The sequence below is a fragment of the Pelophylax lessonae genome, assembly GCF_965119305.1.
Source record: "Pelophylax lessonae genome assembly, chromosome: 3".
Taxonomy (NCBI): domain Eukaryota; kingdom Metazoa; phylum Chordata; class Amphibia; order Anura; family Ranidae; genus Pelophylax; species Pelophylax lessonae.
In genome coordinates, this window is record NC_138770.1 from 323,841,352 (window position 1) to 323,861,283 (window position 19,932).

Consider the following 19,932-nt stretch of genomic DNA (forward strand, 5'->3'; position numbering starts at 1 on the left):
CAGGGTCGCCATCGTCAAGATGAACATCCTCCCCCGCCTGCTCTACATCCTTCAAGCCCTACCCATACGTATACCGCCTGCTTTCTTTAAATCTTTTAGGCTCCTGTGCACTAAATTCCTGTGGGCCTCTAAGAAACCCAGGCTTAGTTGGGATCTGCTTACCTGTCCTAAACAGGAGGGCGGATTGGGATTCCCTCATTTACTCAAGTATTATCAGGCATGCCATTTATCCAGGGTGGTGGATTGGCATGCCCATGCGAGGTCTAAGGACTGGGTGTCTCTCGAGGGGGCCTTGGCGTCCTTCCCCGCCCACCACTTACCTTGGTCGGCTCCGTCCAAGATTCCGCGCTCCACCTTAGCTAACCCCCTGACTGGAGCTACTATACGGGTATTTCACGCCCTTCGTGAGCAGCTGGATCTCTCACCGCGGCGCAGCCCTTTGACTCCCTTACATTCCACCCCTGATTTCCCCCCTGGTCTCCCGTTTGTGCCTGCCGAGGGCCCCTCTTCGGACATACCCTTTCAGGCTCGCCACTTCCTTGACGGCCCTGGACTACTGTCATATCGGGATCTTTGTCAGCGTTTTCCGAAGGCATCTATCCCTTTCTATTGCTACCTCCAAATTCGTCACTTCCTGACTCACACGCAGACACTATCGGAATGGGGCCGTTCCCTGACTTCTTTGGAGCGTCTCTGTGATGCCCCTGGTCCGCACCGGCATATGGTCTCGATCTTATATTCTATGCTGTTTCCTTCCTCTCACGCACATACAGAGGCTCTTCGGGTGCGATGGACTCGGGAGCTGGGAGTGGACCTCTCAGAAGACAACTGGTCTCGGGTGCTTTTCCACATGCACAAGGGTTCCCTGAACGTATTGACCCAAGAAACTGGGTATAAACTCTACTCCAGGTGGTATAGGACTCCAGATCTTCTGCACAAATTTTCTTCCTCCAATTCTCCGCAGTGCTGGAGGTGTCTGCAACACAAAGGAACCCTACTACATGTATGGTGGGACTGTCCCGTTCTGCAACCGTTCTGGAAAGAGGTTCAAGCCTTAATCTGCCGTATTACCACGTACACGCCGGACTACTCGCCGGCACAATATCTTTTGCACCACACCTCACTCTCCTACGCCAGCTACAAAAAGTCCCTGACCTTACATCTGATCAATGCAGCCCGGATGTGCGTGCCGTGCCATTGGCTGTCCACCACACCCCCGTCGGTTGCTGAATGGCTTCGCAGGGTTCGGCGGGTGGCGGAGATGGAGGACATCGTGGCCCAAGCCAAGGACTCACACCATCAGTACCGCACAACCTGGGCACCCTGGACACACTTTCAAACGTTGCCAGAATTCCAAACCTTGAGCACTTGAAAATCGCTGGCTAATTTGTAATCCTCTTGTTTTGCGCTGAGGATATACCCCTTATTATGGGGTGCTTTCATCGATGTTCAGTTCCCTATGACTCTTTTGATGCTTGTCCCCTGCCGGAGTGCAATGCCCCCCCCCCCTGTGTTACCCTCCCCCTCCTCCCCTTTGTGTTTTCCTCATTCGCCCCACTTGGCCCCTTTCCTATATCCCTTCCCGATCCCCTTCACTCGTGCCCTCCCTCCCTCTTAGGCCTCTCACTAAATCACTCAGGGTTCTCCATTTAGCACTCTGCGGTGGCTCTGGCTCCACCGATGACGGATGTGGCGCCCATGTTCAGAGATGTCCATACCGGATTCCTCACTCTTCTGCGGTGGATCCCCCACTCTCTGACACAGGTAGCTCCCTTTAAGGGGTGTCGGGTTTGGGGGAACCACTAGGCTTTCTTACAGGTAACCCTCATATTCCGGTTCCCACCAGGTGGGAGGGTGCTCTACCCAACGAACCCTTCCAATAGACCCATATTCCCTTGGCACTCCCACGAGCTCTCTATTTTTGCACCTTGGTGCTATATGTCACTTTATGGGTTTGCCTATGTTCTCTTATTGTCCCTCACGTGCATTGTACTGCTTACCTGTATATCACTTTTGTACTTGCTAATTTTTGTGGGCTTTGTCAAATGCCCATTACTGCCTTGATCTTTTTTGTACTATGTATGCTTTTTACCTTAATAAACTGTTTGTAAAAAAAAAAAAAAAAATTGAATTAATATGGTGCTTGGAGCATCCCAAACTTAAAATAAGGCTCTTTTAACAATAAACTAAAAAAAAAAAAACAAAAGAAATGATAACACCAAAATATCACCCACTTTTTTAATGGGAAGCTTTACAGAACAAATAAAGCTGTTTAACAAAGCAAAAAAAAAACTCTGCCAACATGAAAAATATCAAATTAAACGAAAACCCTAAATTTATGCCACCCGCCCACAAATGGTTATTTTTAAAGGGAAGTCTTGCAGCAAAAGCTTTCATGTACAAGACAGCAGCTAACAGTAACAGCTAGCCTCAAGTCAACCAAACAAATAAAATTAAAGACACAAAAACAATATTAAAAACACAAAAAAGCAGCACAGACATTAATTGCCCATAGAGCTAGCAAATATAATTAAATTACAGTTTTCTAACAAACCCTAATATCTCCCTATGCAACTTTTCAACTTTCTATATTTTCAGCCTACAGCAGTTTCAATGACACTAAGGCTACTCTGTGCCTTATCTTCTATAATGAGATGTCTGGCTTAAACAAAAGCCCCCTTATTAGCCCTTTTAAGCCTGATCACTCTAACTCAAATGCCACACAGTGCCTTATGGTTTAAAAAAGTTCTCCTAGTAAATCCACACAAATTTGTCAGGAATTTCAAACCCACAGGATTTGCCTTGAAACCATGGTAATAATGGACCCAAATCTGATCCTTTAAACGTAAATGTAAACGTTCTTCAAACTTATTTTAATATTTTTTTAATCCAAGTTGATATGGAATCCAGACCTGTAATTATTGAACATCTTTTTGACAATAGCTTCTTATTGGAGCTGCTGTACAGTGACAGATAGATGGGATTAATAGAATAGATTTCAATATCACACTTATATGCAGTTATCAATATCTGCTATAATTATTCACAGAGGTACTTAACATTAACATTCTATGATAGATTGCGGAAAAGTTTTGCCTGCACTAGTGCAATTAAAAATTTGTAGCTGTGCCCTTGTAAGGAGAACCTTGTACTTGATGGAGACATGAGAAAATTAGGAAACAAAAAGATGAAGGGTATGTAACTACAGCGCATTTGAGTCAATTTACTAAAGGACCAACTCTATACTTAGCCAATTAAACTGTGTTCACACATCCTGTTATATATAAGTCTTTTCCTTTTTTTAAAGTTCATCCATGCATTAACACATCTTTCCTGGGCTAACTGAAAAATAATTCTCTTTCCCTCATATTTCAGTGACAAACATTTTTTTGAAGGTTTCCCTATTTTGCCATGTCACGTTTTCCTATTTTCTATCTGTCAACAATCTAGACAGATAGATGTTTTATAGTAGTTTCAAAGGAAAAAACAAACAAACTTTATGTCATATTTCTTAGCTGACCTTTACTGCATTTAGCAGTAAAATACAAATTGCAAACAGTATAAATTAAAGAATGACCTCAAGTGCATATTATACTAAAAGAGTAATATGTTAAATAAATGTAAATTTACCAGAAAAACTGCCAAGTCTTGGTGCAGCCGTGTCTGAGCCATCATATATCTCAAGTGAATCCCAATTGTGCTCTGTTGCAAAACTTAAAACTTGTATCTGTCAAAAGAAAAATGGTATTACTGTATTAGTATATTTATGATATGGAATGTTGTACAGTGGCAACATACCCTATTATGTTCCATTTACTTTAATGAAGGGCTTGCCAAAGTTGAGTGTCGAGGCAGAGGACATAGGAAGAACATTTACACAAGTCTTTCTTAAAACTAAACTCCAGACAAGCATCAAACTACACAGTTGAAATGCATACATGAAAACTGTTTTATCTACCAAATGATTTGAAATTCTGTGCACCCTTGCTAAACAACACTGCCAGATACTGAACCAGAAGAGCAGGACATTTTTGTAGAGAATACACCTTTCAGCCTACTAATTGAACAACAGTACAGTAATGAGTCATCTCTCTGCTAAACCTGCTTTCTTCTCCCACCAACATGCTAAACATCAGCATATTTGTGTGCAACAGAGCATGATTGACTCCTAGTGTTGATTATCCTTTGCCAGCCTATATTGCATATTTAGATATATATGGGTAAATATATGTTATTTACCCATATATATGTTAAATATATGTTAGACCATTTGTGCGGTATTTACCAAAAAACTCTAAAAATATTCGGTAAATACCCCATGAACAGGCGTTAAAATCTATTCACAGAAGAAATAATAATCAAATGCATGTGGAAATCAAGTAGTTGTCCAGGCATGCAGTATTTGTAGAATGTGCTGCCAGTTTTTAAGGAGTGGCCGGCCACCACATCCTTAACACCCAATGAGTCATCAGCTGTCAGCGGGGTTACCCACTGATAGCTGAATCAAAAAAAAAATGCCAAAAATAAAAAAAAATTAGGGAAAAATTGGTGTTGAGTCCCCCCAAAATCCATACCAGACCCTTATCCGAGCAGCCTAGCAGGACAGGTAGGGTGAGCAGCCACATACCCTTAACATGGAGTGTGCTATGGGGCAGGTTTAGGGGGGCAAGGGCATTTTCCCCACAACCCTAAAAGGTGGCTATTGAGGTCTGCAGGCGGGGGGGCTTATTGGAATCTGGAAGCCCCCTTTATAATGGGGTCCCTCAGATCCTGGCCCCCCAGAGTGAATCAGTTTGGGATACATTCACCCAAAAAAATGTGTAGTGTAAAAAAAAGACAATAGATGGTTTTTGACAAGTCCTTTATTTAAAAATAAAAACATATAAAAATATTCAGCGCTGGACATATAAACACCATATAAAATGGACTAGCAGCTGAACACTCAAGGGCAATCCAGATAAACACCTCCTGAAAAATAAATATACAATAGTGCAGCGCAATCCTAATGGTAAATCATAAAAACATGCTCAAGAAAAGACCCAAGAACTCAGGTGCAGGTGTAGATAAAGAGAAATGACTGTCCCAGTTATCGATGGTAGTAATCCTAGAGCAAATCATTCAATTCTGTGATGTGTCAGAAAAGGTGCTGAAAAGATCCCGCCACCTATCATTCTCTGCCTCTCACCTTATCCTCGTGACCCTACAGGGTCAAAACAGCATGTAGTATCCAAAAGAGCCACGTGAAACTCAGAAAGACATGTAGACCACAAGAGCTTGCAGTGTTTATATGCTTTTAGGAAGATCTTTCCATGCATACTGAGGACTCCAGTTACTAATGATGATCTGAGGTCTGCAATCTATACACTTTGAGTATTGTGGTATAAGGAGAGAAGGAGTGGAGGTGGATTATATTGGCTCTTTTGGATGCTACATGCTGTTTTGACAAGGATAAGGTGAGAGGCAGAGAATGATAGGTGGCGGGATCTTTTGAGCACCTTTTCTGACACATCACAGAATTGAATGATTTGCTCTAGGATTACTACCATCCACCACTGGGACAGTCATTTCTCTTTACCTACACCTGCACTGCACCTGAGTTCTTGGGACTTTTCTTGAGCATGTTTTTATGATTTACCATTAGGATTGTGCTGCACTATTGTATCTTTATTTAAAAATAAAAAAACATTTCCCCTGGTGTATATCTATTGCCAATCACTACGCCCGCCACCACTGCCAATAAAAAATTCAACTCACACAGAAGGCTCCTGACATCTGCCAGCTCCGTCGTTTGACAGTTCTTAAACAACTAAGGGTTAGAGTCACCCGGTGATGTCACTGGGTGACCCTGACCCCTTATGACATCATCGACCCTGGCCGATTATGTCACAAGAAGGGGGTCACCCATTGACATCAATGGGTGCTCATGCCCCTTAGTTAGTTAAGAACTGTCAGTTGTCAGACTGGCAGATGGCAGGGGCCTTCGGCATGAGCAGACTTTTTTTTTCTTTTTTCAAGTGGGCGGCATCGTGATTGACAGTAGATTTACATCGGGGGACATTTGTTTTTTTTTTTAAAAAGGACTTGTCAAAAATTGTCTATTGTTTTTTTAAAACCATAATTCTTTTGGGGTTGGATAAGTAGGGTAACTATGTACCCCATACTCATTCACATAGGGGGCTGGGATCTGGGTTCCCCTTTAAAGGGGGCTTCCAGATTCTGATAAGCTCTCCACCCACTGACCTCCCATAACCATCAGGATATGGAGAGGAGGTGCTTTGGGGGGCGGAGCCCCCCTTCTCCATAGCACCCCCCATGTTGGGGGCATGTGGCCTTGCATGTTTCAAGAGGGGGAGTGCTTGCTTGTCCCATCCCTTTCCTGACCTCCTGGGCTGTATGCTTGAATAAAAGTCTGGTGTGGATTTATTTTGGGGGGGACCCCACACTATTTGTTTTTATGTTGGAGTGGGGTTGCCTTCAAAATCCATATCAGACTCAAAGGGCCTGGTATGTATTGGGGGAATCCACTGCATTTTTCCCTATTTTGTTATTGCAGGGAATTTTAGCTGTCAGTAAGGAACTCCACTGACAGCTGATGGCTCATCGGTTACTAAGGATAAGGCGGCCACTCGCTCCCATGTTTGTTCATTGGTTGGAAGGAAGCTGGGGACCTCCTGTTCCTTAACAATGCCAATTTATTATTAATTATAAATATGCTGACTAGTGCCAGGCGGTAAATTACTGCATGTTTTTACTACTAAGATACAACAAGATTTCATGAAATAATGAATGCGTTATTTTAATAGCGTTTTTTTGTTTTTGAATGCCAAAAAACTTTTAAAAAATGATGAGCAGTTATTTTACTGCATTTACTGCAAGGGGAACAATACCTCTTTCTGAATGAAGCCCAGTAGACAGAACATTTTCAAAAAAAGGCTATTTTGCTTCTTTATGTATGTTGTTTACCAAACCAGGGTAATTTCACTTTTAAATTATTGCGATTTCTGCAGTGAATGTAATTTAAAGAGAGGACTACTGCAACTACTGCTGTGGTTTAAGGAACCAGTCCAAGAAGTCATTTTATTTGCATTTCTTAAATACAACCCATTATATAAAGCAGCATATGAAAACTTAATTATTAAAAATTGTCCATTGACTTTGCATAGTCTGAAAGGGCAATGTGGGAAATGTACATTGTCTAAATCAGGCAGGGAATATACCATTTTCTGTCTCTTTTCTCTTAGTGATTTCTTGAATGTTAACACTGTATCTTTGCAGTAAGTCATAAGATGCAGGACAGCAATAGAGGACTTTTCTGTGTTAAGCTGGCCATAAACCGCTATATTGTTTTTTTGGGGTTTTTTTGCCGTTGGAGATTCCTCCTTCCACAAAAATGAGGTGAATAAAGAAGTCCTTCTCCCTCATTGTCAGGAGACATACTGTGATCTCCTTCAGATGTAATACATACCGGTCCGGTCATTGTTACACTTACATAATATGTATGCAATATTAAAAAATATGTAACATGCTAAGTCCACATAGTCTCACATTTAACATCAACATTATTACTTATTTTTGTATACTTGCCTGTATTCCCGATCCTTCAGCCACTATGATTTTCCAAACACAATTTAAGCTGTTGCCATATGGGTCAGGAAAGCCAGGGGATAATATTGTTCCTCTTCTGTCTGTAAAATTTCCACTACAGGGGACTAAAAAGATCAGAATAAGATTTAGTAACAAGTCAACATTTGCACACACATGTGATTGCATATATTTATCTATTGATATATCTTTGTTGTGTAATAGTACTCGGGTGTGATGACTGGTCACTCAGGCACCAAGCACTGCATTGTTGGAGGCCCCTTAAATGTGTCCCTAAATTTGTGGGATTTTCAACAGGGAGGTATTCATACGTGTGCTTCAATTTTCTCTCCTGTACTTTGGAGACACACTGTATCTAATCTAACTCAAATAAAGTAGAACTCCAGACAGGGCTTTTTTTTCTTAGTTTATTTTAGAGTAGGGAGGGAATATAACCTAATGGTTTTTTATTGGAGGTTTCATCTCTGTTTAGGAGATCCTTTCTAACTATTTGTCATGATGACCAGTGTGAGGCTCGGCGGGTATGGACAGGTCATGCAGCTGGAATGTGATTTTACCAAATGCATGGCATCTTAACCCCTGAACTCCAGTTGTAAACATACACTATATTGTCAAAAGTATTTGACACCTGCCTTTATATGCACATGAACTTTAATGGCACCCCTATCTTAGTCCTAAGCATCCAGTATTAAGTTGGCCCACCCTTTTACTGCTTTAACAGCTTCAACTCTTCTGGGAAGGCTGTCCACAAGGTTTAGGAGTGTGTCTATGGGAATGTTTAACAATTCTTGCAGAAGAGCATTTGTGAGGCAGGGCACTGATGTTGGACTTGAAGGCCTAGCTCTCAGTCTCAGCTTTAATTCATTCCATAGGTGTGCTATCAGGTTGAGGTTAGGACTTTGTGCAGGCCAGTCAAGTTCCTCCAACCCAAACTTGCTCACCCATATATTTATGAACCTTGCTTTGTGTAGTGGTCCAAATCATTTGGTGGAGGGGGGTTTATGATGTGAGATTGTTTTTCAGGGGTTGGGCTTGGCTTCTTAGTTCCAGTGAAGGGAACTCTTAAGGCGTCAGCATACCAAGGCATTTTGGACAATTTCATGCTCCCAACTTTGTGGGAACAGTTTGGAGATGGCTCCTTCCTGTTCCAAAATGACTGCACACCAGTGCACAAAGCAAGGTCCATAAAGACATGGAGCGAGTTTTGGGTGGAGGAACTTGACGGGCCTGCACAGAGTCCTGACCTAAACCCGATAGAACACCTTTGGGATGAATTAGAGTGCAGACTGTGATCCAGGCCTTCTTGTCCAATATCCTTGGCTGACCTCACAAATGTGCTTCTGGAAGAATGGTCAAACATTCAAATAGACACACTCCAAAACCTTGTGGACAACATTCCCAGAAGAGTAAAGCTGTTATAGCTGCAAAGGGTGGGCCAACTTAATCTTTACCTTGCTGTCAGATTTTACTTCACTTCCTGTCCCAGAGATACAACAGGAAGTGAGGAGAAGTCTCTCTGACATGAAGTGCTTATAGACAGTTGTAACTGGTACAGGTGTCCCTACTGGAATAATTCCTTTCACCTTCTGTTCCAGATACAATAGTCATTAAGACAAAAATTGAGCAAATATCCCTGGTAAGGAAACAGACAGAAATAAAAACTGTTCTACCCCTTTGGCTTCAGATACATATAAAGATGATTTCTGATTACTTCTGGCTATTGAACTTTTCAACTTCAAGTTACAAAACAATTCTCTCAATTAACTGTTTTTAAGACATGGCTCACTCTCTTTACCTAATAGCATTTCATTTAATTGTAGCATGTAAGGACTGACCTTTATGATTGTTTTCTGTTTATTAATATTGATTTGACCTTTGGGCAGTTGTAAAGGGATTTAAAATATATTGATTGACTCTGTACAAATTATCTGTGTCCTGAGGACCACCATAATAGTCATTTCATTGCTTTTAAGAAACACTTTATATTTTACATTTACTGAACAAAAGGTCTTTAAATAGATGTTTTCTGTCATCAAATGAGGGAACTGCTGCACGGTTAATGTTTTAGTACTGTAAAAATCCTATTCAACATGATTAAAAACAGTGAAATCAATTTGCTATTGTAAAATATTAATAAAATAAATAACAATAAATGTAGCTGATATATTAAACAATCCATAGAATGTTTTCTTCATTCTACTTATAGTACAGCTGAGCTCATGGCAACCAACTGGTAATTGTTTTTACTTTCTGTTCTTAATCATTATTTTTGGAATATTTTTGACTTCCACTGACAACATATTCACATTCTTTTTGTCCAGTTTTGAATTGTAAAAACTATGTCTCCAAGGTCTTCATCATTAGCAGATTTCTTGAATATGGCATTTCAATGATGAATACTGATAAGGTGCAGAGTACAGGGTGCTGTTCAGTTTGCACTCAGGTAGATTTAAGTTTACTGTAGCCAGATTAGTAAAAAATATCATTCTAATTGGTTGCTATTTAGGTTGCAAATAATCACTTATACTTGCCAGCATTCAAAGATACAGTGCAATCTGGCCTACAATTGATTGGCAAAGTAGCCTTCTGTAAATCTAATGCTTGCTGTTTCCAAATAAATACTAATCATTATGCAAAATTAAACTTACACTTCTTTTAATTAGCCACACTTGATAGGGTAACAATTATTGTGTACATTGTAAAAAAAGATAATAACTTTGTCTTTAGCTTACTTTTTTGGAGGGGAGCAATGTTGAACAGGATAAGGGCTTCTTCCCCACAATCCTGGCCCAGTGGTTGTGGGGATGCAGGGCAATGTATTAGAATTTGGAAGCCCACTGTAAGATAAGGGGACCCCCAGATATGTGCCACCTTTGTAAATGAATAAGGGCTACTCTTTCATAAAGAAAGTCCATTCTAAATAAATACACACACGATTCTGAGTCCTTTTTAGAAGGATACCTCCCCAAAAAATCTGTAAATCTGGCATCCAAAACAATAAGCATCTCCTGCTAATCATGGCCTGTCAATCATAGCAAGAAAAAAAGAATTAATACTCTGACCATTTAATTCCTGCAGCACTTCCATGCCAATGTCAGCTCTCTGGAGCTAAACTAATTTTGTATATATGCATTTTAGCACACACCTAATTGTTCATGCTAGTAGTTTAAATTGCCTGCCGCATTTCCGTGAAGTCATAATACAAAGCATAGTAACATGGCAATCTTAAACATAAAGACTAATTTGTCTTGTTTTCTATGTGTCCATCCATAATAAGACCCACGTTTTAAAGGAAAAATGTACTGAGAAAGAAAAGATGGCTGCCCTTGTTGCCCTTCTCTGTAAATATCTCTTGGCCTGTCTGTCATGTTGGTTAAAAGGTTTCAATACTTTCTGAGTCACTGACTTAAAAATTAGACAGATCGGCAATTCTGATTTCACAGGTTGAATGATTGTTCTAAGGCGGTGACTCATATTAGTATGAGGCCAGAGAGCCCAGGCAAACAGCAATTTCAGAATAAGATGATGAGTCTAAATGTATTTCACTCAGGACAGCTTTCCTTTATAAACATCAATGGAATAAAGTTGTTCTGGCCTTGTGTCTTCCTAAAGGATCCTGTTTCTCACTGGTAATCCAGATGTTCTTAATAATAGAAAATCAATAAAGGACTCATCTGCTTTTATTAATATGTGCCCACTGAATGCTCTAGATAAGGCAGTCTTTCAAAGGCAATTTTCATTATGAAAAGAAAACATTGACATTCTTTTCTGAGGCTATTTCTTTACCCTGTCTATTAAACAGTGCTAAAAAAGCTTGCAGTCTAGAGTGTATTGGATTGATTTGTACATCAACTGATGATTTATAAAGTCAGTTCCTAATATACAGTGCTTATCATAGTCTAGCAAGCCTGTGCTACATAGCAATCATTTTATTAGACAACATTAGTAATGCAAATTTATGCCAATGCAATAGACGATGATTATTATGCCATTTTCCATTTGTACAGGCAATATAAAACTAATTGAAGGAATCACAATGTAGAATTAGCCCTCTACAGGAAATGTGTTGATTAGCTATTTTTTTGGATTAACAAAAGAAAAAAAAAAATTACCTAAACAACTAGGCACAGTGTCATTCCACTGTGCTAAAGCATTGGGGACAGTCTGACATCTTATAGCTTTAGAACCTTGAAGTAGGTATCCAGGATTGCATTCAAAGCGAACTATGGAGCCTGCAGAAAAATCAGAACCAATTCTTTTGCCATATCTTGGCTCAGGAACAGAACTGCACTGAGTGTCACTGGTGCGTGGAACCGCTGCGTTAAGGAGAAAATAAATAAAACAATGAAACCTTTAAAATACATACCAATGAAATAATTAACCATTCACACTGTAAATAATAACAATTAGAGATAAACTGAAACTGTAAAAAGTTAATGCCGTCTCAATTTGTGAACTATTATATTGTCATTAGCAAAGGATAAAAATATAGAATTTTGCAATTTGCAAGTGTATGTATATCAATGATTTGCTTTGTGCTGAAGTCTTCTGGCTAATCTACTGGCTTACACCATCGAAGAAGTTCCTATTTACCTAATCATCTACTTAAATTACAAATGCTGTCAAAAATGTAAAGTAAAGCATTACAAGCACATTATCTAGCATGGTAGAAATTCCTGAGATGATTTCTTTTGTTGATCAGTACATAATTACAGGATGTGTTAAAGGAAATGAAGGGAAAGCAATTTCAAATTCAGCATTTTTAGTTCATGCATATTTGTGTGTGTTGTAACAGGAATATTCCCGTGATGTTCTCATCAGATGTATTTAATGGCAAAAGTTCAGGCTCAAAATAAATACTTCTTCCTGTGTCTTTCCAAACTCTTCTGTTAAAAAATTTCCATTGGGGCTTAAAATTGCAGTCTGTACTGCAATTTTGTTTCAATCAACTGCACAGCAATAGAGATATAAAACTGATTGCTCAGCTGCACTCAAAATAAAAGTTGCCTTTTGGCTTAAAGGCATACATACTGTGTACAGGTTTGTTTTGTCATTATAGTTTTTATATACATAAGCAGAACTTTGCAGAGCAATATTCTGCTTATGTACGATGTACTGTACTATTTGCATCCTAACAAAAGTCTGTTAGAATATATGGAAAAACCCATAGGAAAAAACTGCCTGGAATTTTCACATTCCTCTAGCAATTAGAAGACCGGACACAGTGGATTGCAGATCTCAGTACCCAGCCACCTTTGGCGGCCAAGGGATCATGTGCTCACTATGAGATTGCATGATCACAAAGTAAACAAAGCTGTTATGCATGGATCTAATTTATAACAACTCTGCTTCCTATACCAGTGAACTGTAATTAGCCCACAGCTATCACATGGTACCTGGACCAATCACAGCACCCTGTACCATCTGATTAGCTGTAGCCAATCACAGATCACTATGTGACTGTGTGTCACTAATGTAACCAAATTATGACAGTCGAAAACATTTTTGTTACAACAATCAAAGTGTTGAAGAAAAATCTCTGCTAGACCCCCCCCCCCCCCAAAGTAGTAAAGTATGACTATGGGGACACTGAACTATTCTGATGGCAGTGGTTATACCAGCATAATACCTGTAGCTGCAATTTTCAACCAGTAATACTGCAGAAGTGACTTTAGTGGCTGGACAGCTACTCAATCTCTTCTGTGGGAGGTGAAAGGTGATCCGCCCACCGCCTCCACCACTGCCGCCTCTCCTGGGCTTTGCCATCTGATTGCAGAGCCTGGGACCGCTCCAACCCAGCAGTGGCACTAGACAGACAGAGGAACTAACATTGTTTCTCCCTCACTGTGACCCCGGGAACTAGAAGCGACAATAATTTTGTCACTTCCAGTTCTGTCTCTCTGTTTACCTGGCTATTAACAGTCAGGAGAGCAGCCAATCAGACCGATCTGTGTCTGCATTGGAGACCAAAGATCTCTACATTGACAGGATCTGTTACAGCCCATGCTGTCACAAGACATGTTGTTCATCCCTTGTGATAGCAATAAAGTTAATACAAAAAAGTTAAAGAGACCATGTAAAAAATAGTTTTGGATAAAATGAAAAATCAAAATGTAAAAACAATTAAAGTGTCCCACCCCCCATGCTTATGCACAAATGCGAATGCATACGTCACGCACTCATATGTAAACGGTGATCGCACAGCACATGAGGTATCATTGGGAACCTCATAGCAAAAGCAATAACTCTAGTGCCAGACCACCTCAGTAGCTCTAATCTGGTAAACTGTAAAAACCTGTTCCGAGGGCATAAGCAATTTTAAAGCTTGACATGTTATGACATGGTATCTATTTACTCTACGTAACATCATATTTTACATTTTACAAAAAATTGGCTATTATATGTCTGTGTGTGTAATAAAATTTATTGCGCAAATACTGTGTTAAAATTTTTAAAGCCCATCATTGTATTCTATAGGGCCTCTGCTAATATATATATATATATATATATATATACAGTAAAACCTTGGTTTGAGAGTAACTTGGTTTGAGAGCGCTTTGCAAGACAAGCAACATTTTTTTCCTTTCAAATATTTTATTTTAATAATGCAAAAGCAAGAACATAAAGAAGATAACAATCGAAACATTTGCAATCTGGGTTACATAAGATTGTTGTACAATAATGCAGATCCAACATTGATGACAATGCGTAGATGAGGCTAGAGTGAGAAATACAACAGAGATGTATCTGGGAGCTGTGATACCAAGTACGCACCAATTAAGTTAACAATAAGGAGAAGGACTGACTGCATAGAGTAATTACAGTCTAAGTTGTGGCTAAAGAGTCCAAGCTCCCACAAAGCTGAGTAGGTGGGAGGAATCTACAGGATCGTCGGGTGGGACAAGGACTGCATAGAAATATGGTACAAATTTGGACCTATCTAAGATAAAACTGACCCAGACTGCTGAACATAAGGAAGAAGAAAAGAACAGAGAGAGTGAAGCGAGAAAGGAAAGGTGAGGGAAGTAGAAAAAGGAAGAGAGAAAAAAGGGGGAGGGGGAAGCAGCCGAACTCCAGAGAGGCACGCCCCAACCTCATGGCCTAAGTCAATCCCGGAACAAGGGATATTCCCACATAAGCTGCCCATGGTTCCCAAATCTTTTCAAATGTAGTTACCGTGTCTGTCAGGGATGCCACCATCTTTTCCTGGGACATAATCCACGTGATTTTGTTTCTGATTTGTCTCATGGGCACCTTTCGTTGCTTCCAGGCTGCGGCAATAGTCATTTTTGTGCCCAAAAAAATAAAAAATATTAGTTGTTGCAGGTGTTTAGAAATCTTGGGCACTCTAGATCCCAGCAGGGCATAAGCCGCTCGTCTGGGGATTCTAAGTTCGGTGACTTTGAATATCATGTGGTGTACTCTATTCCATGTGCTCCGTAACCTCGGGCAATCCCACCACACGTGGAGCATGTCGCCAGGAACCCGGCATCCTCGGAAACATAGTGGAGAGGAGGAGGGAAACATTTTATGGACTCGCGTGGGTACTAAGTACCAGCGAGTTAAAACTTTTATATTTGCTTCTATCAAGGATATGTTTCTGATGCCCCTGAAAGAGCGGAAAAACATGTTTCCCCACTCCTCCACCCCCCACGCCTCCGCCAGATCCCTTTCCCATGCTTCCATGTAGGGTAGTTTGGAGTCTTCCGACATTAATGCTAAATATATCAGAGATATGCCACCCCTTTGTGCCGCTGAGTTTCCGCACCACGTCTCATAGGCTGTAAAAGTAAATGGGGGAGTCATCCCTGTAGAGATCGAGCGCAGAAAATTAGAAATTTGCAGAAACCTATATGCTTCCGAGGTGGGCATCTGCAGTTTATCGTGACAATGTTTCAGAGTGTATGGGCCCTTAGTGGTGAAAAACTGCCCTATGCGGTAGAGTCCTTTGTCGAGCCACCATTGAAATGCTTTGATGTTCAGGCCCGGAGGGAATTGTGGATTGTTGAATATATGTGAGAGCGGTTGGAGAGAGGAAGTCAGAGCCGGCAGGGTTCGCAGAGAATCCCAGAGTGCAAAAGACGCTGAGAGTGTGGGGGACAGTATGGGTGGTCTTTGTCTAGGGGAGGCCCAGAGGAGGAAGTCCAGAGTGTATGTCGGGACCGTCTGCCTCTCCATTTGAACCCAGTCCGGTTTTTCGTATCGGGAATATACTATTGAAAGTTGCGCTAGCCTCGCCGCCCGGTAATAAGCCCAAAAATTTGGTACGCCCAAACCCCCTTGTTTTCTAGGCCGGAACAAAACCTTGCGGTGCAGCCTATGCCCCAAGCAACATTTTTTAAATAAATTTTGACTTGATATACAAGCGATGTCTTGATATACAAGTAGCGTCATGTATAAAAAAAGAAGAGAGGAGCCTCTAAAGTGTAGCAATATGGTTACATTTAATGAAGGTTCAATATTTAGCAACTCACATGGTTGATGATTAAAACAGGCACACCTAACTATGCAGGCATCTGGGGTAAAGCTATCCACATGGACCGTCCTCTACACAGCCATCTTCATCATCCCTTCCCCGCTGCACTCCACGAGTGATTCAAAGCCTCACTTTCAGATCACTCTACTGCAGGCTATTCTTCCCGGTTAGGATTGCAGACTGACAGTGGTGAGAGCCGGTGGTTCAGAAGGTCTATGTGGACAGCTTTACCCCAGATGCCTGCATACTTAGGTGTGCCTATTTTAATCATCAACCATGTGAGTTGCTAAATGTTGAACCTTCATTAAATGTAACCATATTGCTACACTTAGAGGCTCCTCTCATCTCTTATATTCTGTAGCTCTGCTAGATTTTGCTTCTAATCCCCTTGGGAAGGCTGCATATTGTAGATGGACATTTTATGGTTACACAACCTATCACATTGCTATAATCTTTGTATATAGACTATAAACCGAAGGACTTGTGGAACGAATCATCTGAGTTTCCATTATTTCTTATGGGGAAATTTGCTTTGATATAAGAGTGCTTTGGATTACAAGCATGTTTCCAGAACGAATTATGCTCGCGATCCAAGGTTTTACTGTATGTATATATATATATATATATATATATATATATATGTTTATATAAATATATATATAAATATATATATATATATATATATATATACACACACAGTATCTCACAAAAGTGAGTACACTCCTCACATTTTTGTGATTTCATTAGTATATCTATTCATGTGAAAACACTAAACAAATTACACTTTGCTATAATGTAAAGTAGAGCGTGTATAGCTTGTATAACAGTGTAAATTTGCCATCCCCATAAAATAACTCAACACACAGTCATTAATGTCTAAACCGCTGGCAAAAAAAAGTGAGTAAACCCATAAGTAAAAATGTCCAAATTGGGCCCAATTAGCCATTTTTTCTCCCCAGTATCATGTGACTCATTAGTGTTACAAGGTCCAAGGTTTGAATGGGGAGCAGGTGTGTTAAATTTTGTGTTATTACTCTCACTCTCTCATACTGGTCACTGGAAGTTCAATATGGCACCTCGTGGCAAAGAAATCTCTGAGGATCTGAAAAAAAGAATTGTTGCTCTACATAAAGATGGCCTAGGCTATAAGAAGATTGCCAAGTTGCTAAAACTGAGCTGAAGCACAGTGACCAAGACCATACAGTGGTTTAACAGGACAGGTTCCACTCAGAACAGACCTCGCCATGGTTGACTAAAGCTGTTGGGTGCACATGCTCCCCGTCATATCCAGAGGTTGTCTTTGGGAAATGGACGTATACGTGCTGCCAGCATTGCTGCAGAGTTTGAAAGGGTGGGGGATCAGCCTGTCAGCGCTCAGACCATACACTGCACACTGCATCAAATTGGTCTGGATGGCTGTCAGAAGCCTCTTCTAAAGATGATGCAAAAGAAAGCCCACAAACAGTTTGCTGAAAACAAGCAGACTAAGGACATGGATTACTGGAACCATGTTCTGTAGTCTGATGAGACCAAGATAAAGGTATTTGGTTCAGGTGGTGTCAAGCGTGTGTGGCAGCAACCATGTGAGGAGTACAAAGACAAGTGTGTCTTGCCTACAGTCAAGCATGGTGGTGGGAGTGTCATGGTCTGGTGCTGCATGAGTGCTGCCAACACTGGGGAGCTACAGTTTATTGAGGGAACCATGAATACCAACATGTAGTGTGACATACTGAAGCAGAGCATGATCCCCTCCCTTTGGAGACTGGGCTTCCGGGCAGTATCCCAACATGATAATGACCCCAAACACACCTCCAAGACGACCACTGCCTTGCTAAAGAAGGTGATGGTAAAGGTGATGGACTGGCCAAGCATGTCTCCAGACCTAAACCCTATTGAGCATTTATGGTGCATCCTGAAACAGAAGGTGGAGGAACGCAAGGTCTCTAACATCCACCAGCTCCGTAATGTCGTCATGGAAGAATGGAAGAGGTCTCCAGTGGCAAACTGTAAAGCTCAGGTGAACTCCATGTCCAAGACATGGCAGGTAAAAGCAGTGCTAGCAAATAATGGTGGGCACACAAAATATTGACACTTAGGGCCCAATTTGGACATTTTAACACTCTTGTTGCCAGTGGTTTAGACATTAATGTATGCGTGTTAAGTTGTTTTGAGGGAACAGCACATTTACACTGTTATACAAGCTGTACACTCACTACTTTACATTGTAGCAAAGTGTCATTTCTTCAGTGATGTCACATGAAAAGATATAATAAAATATTTACAAAAATGTGAGGGGTGTACTCACTTTTGGGAGATACTGTATATGTATCCGGGAGTGGACTACCGTTATCTGACACTGCAGACTTACTTTTACTCTCAGGCTGTCTCTATGAACCCCTAGTGTTGGTCTAAGGTTTCATGCATCATACTCTTGAGACTGGAAGAAAGCCATCATGGGAACTGTAGTCTTCTACAAGGATATTACTGCACTGCTTAACTGTTTAAAAACTGTCCTTCCCAGCAAGCCATGGGCTCCAGGAGAGAATTGTGGGAGAGACTAGAAAGGGATCTGCTGAACAGGCCCACATTATCTTGCTTCCCTGGATCCATCGTGTGTGCCTCAAGCTGCCACAAAGAGAGGACTGTGGCCTATTGCATGCCACCCAGCTGTCTGCAGACTCAGCCCAGGCAGGATGGATGACCATCGCTGCATTGCGGACATCCCTACAGTATTGCTGACCGAGTGGAGTTGGCGGGACTCACTGAGACAGCAGAATGTAGTCATCTCAGTGTCTCACAACATGGAGAGTTGCCCCTGCCTGTTCTTTCAGGACTCATTAGAAGGACATCAGGATTTTTGAGAGAGCACCTGCTCAGAGTCCAGTTACCAGTTTCTACAGTTTCTCTTAGACACTGAACACAGACACTCTAAATCTGGATCAGTTAGTGCATCATTTATAATCAGAACCAGCTATTCTGCATAGCCTATTTCACACTGTGCTACACTGGGGAATCATTTGTTCTTTGAGCTCCAATTGCCAGTGAAGATCTTAGCAAGGCCTTGAAAATTGAACATTGCTATATCATTGCTCTTAAAGAGGACACGTTACTGGTATCTAGATTACCTCATCTCTCATTAGGATACAGGTATTATAGGCAGGCCCGGGGTTCCCCTTTAGTAAAAGCGTTTCTTATAGCAATTTATAGTTTTCTGAGAGATTAATTCATTTATTGAAAGATACTGTGCATAATTGGTGTATTTACTTGTTATTTTAATTGGTATTCACTGTTCTTTAGTGTTATTTCAACTGAGCCCTGGCTGTTTATTCAGGGCTCATTTCAATAATACTATTTTCAAGCCATTTTCCTTTAGTAAAGCTGAACTAAGGAGTTAAAATCTATTTGCATTATGTCAGTGTGTCATTTAAAGGTATAAAGTATGCAACATGTCTGAAGCTAGAGTGTCAGGAGGGCTGGATGGTTCGAAGGGTCAAAGCAGCACAGACCAACATTATATATATATATATATATATATATATAAATTAGGGATCGACCGATTATCGGCAACACCGATATATCGAGGGCCGATATGCACTTTCCCTGATATATCTGAATTGGACCCGTCAGTTATCGATTTTGCCGATATTGCCGTGACATCATTGCATATGTTGCGCCGCGTGCCTCCACGCACTGGGAGTCTGGGACAGTTTCTGCGGCCTTCTTAGGCCGTCTCCCTCAGCCTTGTTTTGGAGTCTCGCAGTGCGCACAGTGTGTTTTACAGCTGCCGCGGCCACATACTGGAGTCTCTGTACAGTCGGGACAGTGAGTGATTCTTTCTCAATCATATAGTACAG

The 19,932-nt window shown here is 40.9% G+C and overlaps 1 protein-coding gene across 1 annotated transcript in view; it reads right to left on the reverse strand.

Annotated features, from left to right (window-relative positions):
* Positions 1 to 19,932, reverse strand: part of CSMD1 (CUB and Sushi multiple domains 1) — a 2,644,830-nt gene that overhangs the window by 453,157 nt on the left and 2,171,741 nt on the right. Inside the window, exons 34-36 of the mRNA XM_082250071.1 lie at positions 11,715 to 11,918; positions 7,585 to 7,709; positions 3,631 to 3,727 (exon numbers count right to left, since the gene is read on the reverse strand). Of these exons, the coding sequence (XP_082106197.1) occupies positions 3,631 to 3,727; positions 7,585 to 7,709; positions 11,715 to 11,918 (426 nt within the window). The remainder of the gene's footprint in view (positions 1 to 3,630; positions 3,728 to 7,584; positions 7,710 to 11,714; positions 11,919 to 19,932) is intronic.